The sequence below is a fragment of the Notolabrus celidotus genome, chromosome 3 (assembly GCF_009762535.1).
Source record: "Notolabrus celidotus isolate fNotCel1 chromosome 3, fNotCel1.pri, whole genome shotgun sequence".
In the NCBI taxonomy this organism is placed as follows: domain Eukaryota; kingdom Metazoa; phylum Chordata; class Actinopteri; order Labriformes; family Labridae; genus Notolabrus; species Notolabrus celidotus.
Window position 1 is genome coordinate 9,742,637 of NC_048274.1, and position 6,773 is coordinate 9,749,409.

General features: G+C 35.9%; 1 protein-coding gene across 1 annotated transcript; it reads right to left on the bottom strand.

Annotated features, from left to right (window-relative positions):
• Positions 1-1,368: 1,368 nt before the first annotated feature.
• hp (haptoglobin) lies at positions 1,369-5,770 on the bottom strand. The gene is given in 5 exon segments (XM_034680609.1): positions 1,369-1,626; positions 1,629-1,968; positions 3,199-3,488; positions 4,964-5,052; positions 5,683-5,770. Coding segments are annotated over 5 exon segments (951 nt in total). The 5' UTR covers positions 5,706-5,770; the 3' UTR covers positions 1,369-1,417.
• Positions 5,771-6,773: the final 1,003 nt, after the last annotated feature.

Below are 6,773 nucleotides of genomic sequence, written 5' to 3' on the forward strand. Positions count from 1 at the left end.
TTGAGACAGCTCTTGATCTGGGTCGGATTGGGGCACATCTAATGGATGAAATATCTTTTAAGTCTTATTGTTACTAGTGGGGGGAAAAAGGAGCACCTCAAAGGCAAAAGTCGAAAAGAAAAAGTTGTAAAAGGTGGCTTTCCCTCTGCTTTTGCTTTCAAACTGGCATCTGCACATTATGTAATTTAGTGTCAACTTTTTTCTCAAAGGTGAAAGTTTCAATAAAAGACATTCAGAACCAGCAACTAGTTTAAAACAGCCCATTAACCATACCTCCAGCGAGGGTCCAGGAGGCAGACACCCTCTCTACTTTTAAGAGTAGGCTTCAGAAATTCCTTTTTGATAAAGCTTATAGTTAGAGCTGTCTCAGGCTTGGATCAGCTCTTAGCTATGCTGCTATAGGCTTAGACTGCTTGGGGAACAGACACACTTGGATCCCCTCCCTCTCCTCTGTCTGCCTGTCTCTTACTTTAACTCATCCCTGTCCCATTAAAGTTACTAACCACAGACCTTTCTGGAGTCCCTGAGCTCCCTTGTCTCATAGGTTCCTCTGGATCTCTGCCGTAGACTCCAGACTACAACTACTACTATCCGTCTCACCACTATCATCTCTCTCTCTCTCTTCATCTCCTCTATCCCTCTCTCCAACACAGTCTCAACAGATGTGTATCAAACATGAGTCTGGTCCTGCTGGAGGTTTCTGCCTGTTAAAGGAAGTTTGTCCTTGCCACTGTAACTTGCTAAATGCTACAAAGTGCTCTGCTAATGGTGGATTAAGATGAGATCAGACTGAGTCCTGTCTGTAAGATGGGACTGGATCTTATCTTGGTCTAGACCTGCTCTATTTGTAAAGAGTCTACAGATAACATTTGTTGGGATTTGGCAGTATATAAATAAGATTGATTGGTTATCCACACTGACTATGGGGTGATGTGTAATATTTCTACACATTGAGAGGAAAGGGTGAAAAGAAGAGACTTGTTTCTCTTTCCTCCCCAAATGGTTCCAAAATTGTGTCCGATATCAAAACATCCCAGTTAATAATTAAACTGCAATCTGTGCCATAGTTCAACAGCTTGTTGACGTATTCACCTAAACTTTGGGACTAATTCTTCCCCCATCTGTTGAACGGCACATTTTCAGATTTCTGTATGTTACTTTTCTAACATAAGAATTTCTAAGAATTTCTAACACTGTTTGGATTAAAAAAAAATGTATCTATTATAAGGTGTTATATTTCTTTGTGAACTGACAGTGAACTGACAGAACACAGCAGTGACAGGTAGCACAAGCTTTTAATATAAATTCACTGACAAAATACATCTGATTCTCTATAAAACACATCAGGAACTGCAACTCGAGGACACATGAACTTATTTGAATTTAATGAAAAATCACAAGCAGAAGGCCTGAAGCTCTATATTTGCCATGATTGCATCTTGGACACTGCATCAGAGCGCAGAGCGGCAGAGTTCTCTGTATCTCCTCTGATGACACTACGGATCCAGGGCAAATATGCAGTGAGCTTCATATAGACTGCATATCTGTGCCTGTTGCAGGGCTTGTCATAGGACAGGATCCCGGCAGCATAAATGTCCTGAGTGAGGGGATCAGTGGCGACCAAGCACCTCCTGCATCACCAGAGCAAACGTTTGACTCAGGCCTGATGGATCCGGTGCAGAACATGTTGTCATCCACAGCTGGTGTGAGATCATTATCCTGGTATTCTCTCTTACAGCCGGAGTTGTCGTACAGAGGAACGGTCAGGTATTTAAGTGTTGGAGAGAGGTCGAAGTGCGTCCCCCAACCCCAGCCTGTAATGAACCCTACGTCTGGGAGGTTCTGGCCTCTCTCGGGGAGGGGGATGGGGGTCACTTTATTGCTCATGACTACAGGCTCCTTCAGCTGGATCAGAGCCAGGTCGTTGTCCCAGTCAGTCTGGTTCTGGAAGCCTGGATGGAGAACAATCTGCAGGAAGAACCAGGAGTACTAATTTAATATTACTGTTCATATTACTTTAAAATCTCTATGAGTCTCAACACACTCAGTATTCTGAGTTATGTGACGTCCATGTTTTCAGGTCGGTTTTCTTGTTTGCCAGTATATCTCTTCAATTATCAGATCACCAATGGGATAGTTCGACAAATATCCCAACCTGTTTGTGTTGGTGTAGGCCTTTCACTTCCTATCTTAAGACTCACTTTTACAGACTGGCTTTTATGTGAATTCACCTTTTTAAATGCTTTTATTTATTTGTTTTTATTTAATTAAGAAATATATTTGAATTTATTTATTCTATTATTTATTGTTTTATTATTTCCTTTTCATTTATAACTTCAATGTTCTTAATCTATCTCTTTCTATTTTCTCTGATGTGATTTCGTCTTCTTCTTAAAACCTTTTTTATTGTCCTTCAATCCTTCTTTTTTAAACCTCTATTACAATGATTTATTGCTCTACTGTTTTTTTTATTCTGTTTAATTTTTGTTTATACTTTGTAACCTTTTGCTTTATATTTTGTTTTTTATAAAGTAAGACTTTTCTACACTTCTGTTAAAGGTTTATTTTGTCATCCTCCTGAATTCTGCCGTGCTTTGATTGTCAAAGCACTTTGTAAATTTTTGTTTTTAAACATAAAGCATAAATAAAGAATATTATTTATTATTATTATCATTATTATTATTATTATTATTATTATTATTATTATTATTATTATTATTATTATTATTATTATTATTATTGTTGTTATTATACGTATTATCATTATTATTATTACTATTATTATTGTTATTATTATTATTCTATTATTATTATCATTATCATTATTATATTACTATTATTATTATCATTATTATTATTATTGTCCTTATTATTATTATTATTATTATTATTATTATTATTACATTTTATTTATTCATTTATTTTTTAATTCTTATTATTTCAAGTCTTTAAAAGCAGTCAGGAATATAAGCATAAGTCTCTTTAAAAGCTTGTTTTAGGAACAAAAAATTACCTTAGCAGGAAAAAAAAGTGTATATATATATGTGAGTGTGTGTGTGTATTTAGATTATTTCTTGCCAACCTTTCTGGGTTGTCCTACATTCACGTGCATGTCAGAACTACTACAATGGTTTCTACCAAAGTCAAAATGTTCCTAGAACTTGGGTAAACATACCGCTGTGGACAGCCTTTCCTCACCTTCTGCACAGCGACCTCTTTGGACTCAGTAGCTTCTTCTCTTCCTGTGATTCCCAGGTAGACTTTTAGAGTGTCGGGAGCTCTTCCTCGAGTATCCTCTCTAGTCTTCCGGGCAAAAACATTCCTGCCAGCTGTCAGAATCCAGCGGTCAGAGATTAGGGCTCCTCCTGCATAACCTCCGGTCATCATGTTGTCAGAGAGGTAGATCATGGCCTGCCAGGGGACATGTGGGGCCAGGGTCGCCACAATCATTCGCCTGTGTCTGAATCGTTGTGATGCCAACCTGGAAGCTGAGACACAGACACAGACAAAGGTTAATTTTCACATATTTGCATGAACATTGTTATCTTTCTGCCACTAAAGTTTTTTAATGAATGTGTTTGACTAGGTTGCCTTTCTCTTAAATTTTTTTAGGGGATATATCTGAACCTAAACACAGCTTTCACTAACTTAAACTACCTGTTGAGCTGAGATTTTAAGAACACTTAACCAGTTTGAGTTCTTCTCTATTTTTCCTCTGGTTGAACTTAAACACTGAATAAAATATGATCTCATAGACACCCACGTTATCCCCTCATAGCATATGCAGTGCAGTCATTATTAAGGCCAGAGATCTGCTTTGAACAAAGCTTTGTCGTCTGAGTGTGATGCTTTAACGCTCCCAGGGTACAGTGGCCTCTCAATTATTCATCACCAAGCAAAGACGGGAACCCATCCGCTCCCTGCGCTTTGATCCACGTCTTTTGTGTGACTAAAAATCATGAATACTGCTTCAAGTGATCCTGATGGATGGCACATGCCAAGCACACTGACAGCTCCATTCGGCTCTGTTTGACTATTACTGTGGAGGAAAACACATTTTATTGCAATTTTACAACATGACAGGATTTATTGAGACATTTTAGCATCCTGCTCTATCATCTGTATACGGAACGGCTTTAGTTGAATGTTGTATTTTAAAGAAATGTTTGAAAAGCAGCAGGTAAAATTCATTTCTCTGACAGATACGCTACAATAAACATATTATACCCAAGCCCTCAGTTCCCACAGAAACTCATATCATCCCATGCTGGTGTTATCTTTCTGAACAGACTCAAAACTGGAGCCTGAAGTTGCTTGATTCCATTTGAATATGTTGTGATATTAAAGGCTGCTGTTTGTGATAAAGGGACAAATGTATGTTCTGACTGTACCGTAGATGTGCTCTCAGCTCAGTTCTGTGAGAGTCTGCAAGATTTATTTGGCGCAATAGCCCTTTTTTTAAATCCAGAGTCTACTTTTATTAATATTGTTATTTTAATTTTATTCTTATTTATATCATTTTTTTTATTCATGCTTTCTATTAATATCCTGATATTCTCACTTACTGTGTATAATAACAAATGTAATCACTGAATTTCCCCTGGGGATAAATGGAGTATTTCTGATTCTGATTCTTAGTAAAGGCATGTCTCTGTTTGTACATGTAATAATAATCTGTATTTGTCAAGCACTTTTTAAAACAGGGTTACAAAGTGCTTTACAAATAAAAATGAAACTAAAAGACAATAAAAGAGAAATGTGAGGAAGACAATGACGAAACGTTTAAGAAAAGACAGCAGGGAGGTAACCGCAAGAAGAAGTGACAGAGATATAAAGATAGCTAAAAATGTTATGACCGACAACAAGTAAAATAAAATAAAACAATGTTAAAAGAATAAAAACAATCAATAGATCATAAATATAAAATATAAAGGTATAAAATTAGAATATGTAAGTGTGTTACCTGACACAGTGTGTATCTTCTTTTCTTCAGTGTCAGGTAAATCAGCCAGGCAGCCCCATGCAGCCAGGAGGAGCACAACTGAAAGAAACCTGTAAACAACAACATCAGCCACACAATCACAATCACAACAAACCAACTGTGAACATATGTTTTAATCAGTTATGGAATCATACGGTTAAGCATTTGGTCTATGACAGCTCGCTAAATATTCATAAATAATTTCTGGAAAACTAAAAAATGTTACAGCTTACAACTTTATTTATAGAGCACCTTTCATACTTATGGAGATGCAGCCCAAAGTGCTTCATAAAAGAATAGAGGGCCAGAAAACAACAGCAAAGGTAAAATGATAAAAGGCTTGATAATAAATACAATCCTAAAAACTAGATAAAATCAATACAGTAAAATGAATCAAATAGGTAAGAGCGGAAAGAAAAGTTAAAAATATGGTAGAGTTAACAAGATCAGATAAATACAAGAAATACATAGATAAATAAATAAATAATTAAATAAGATAAATAAATGTTAAAGCAATGATTAAAATAATAATACAGTTCCCGGTATAAAAATAAATAAATAGCATCAGAACTCTTCCATGCTTTCCCATTAACATAAAAAAAATAATGTAGTAATATTTTCAGATTTATATTTTGTAACCTTTTGTTGTATGTAATGATCCGACTCTGCTCAGCATCAGAGACTCAAATGTTCTCACTCACCACATTTTGTTGAAGATCTTCATTCTCTGCAGCTGTCACAGATTTGATATTCCTTCTTGAGAGTGTTGTGCATTTATGATCTGGGAGTATTTATATCTGCTGAGGGGAACGGCCTCTGCTCTGGAAATTTCTGCTTGGCATTAAAATAGTTCATTCCCAGAATCCCAAATAAATGGTTGCAAAATCTGGCACTGCATCATTCGAGAGACTCATCACAGACTGGATTCAGCAGGAAGGACACAAAGGTACAACTTCAATCTGTTGCACCACTACCCTGTGTGTTAAAGGTTATTTAGCTTAGTGTTAAAATCACTTAGTAACATTTAATATCACAACAGATCTCTTGTGACTCTTGTGAGTTCTAACAAAGTCATGTTTTTAAAGTTTCCAGCTTAGTTCACAATCCTGTATGACACATCAGGACAGTCTGTGACAGTTTGTACCTTTTGCAAAATGGTTTGCTCAAGTAAACAAGGCTGACTGATTCAAACACTTTATCTCTTTTGGATGAAAGGGTAACATTTCAACACACTGTGCAGTTTAATTCACAGATTAACAAAATGTGAGGAACAGAGACACATTTTCATAGATTTTTAGGAAAATAGATCTCAGTAGGAAGATTTGTGCAGGGAGGAAAGTCCAGTATTGCTGCTTTGGGTATTCACAAAAGGTCACAGAGGTTTATTATTATAAGAACAGATACTGAAGTTAACAGTTTGTTGTCTATGTTGTTTTCGTATATAAAAAAAAAACGCTTTTAAAGGAAGAGTGTAGTACTTAGCATCGTTTGGTTGGACATACTTTGTGGAAATTAAATTAAATTATAAGTGGAAATATTTGCTTTGAAGTGTTGCTGGTGTAAGGGATCTTTGGTGAAAAGAGATGAGCATGAACCAAGCCTTCCAGTCCACAGATTGATTCCAAAATTTTCAACTGTTTTTTTTTCTGTTAAAGGATGAAAAAGGTAGCAAAATGTTATTGTGGTAGTCGTTATTTCCATCAAAATAATAAAAAAAGCTAGAAATAAGAAAATCATTTTATTTTATTTAACCTATATTTAACCAGGTCAGTCATTAAGAACAAATTCTTAT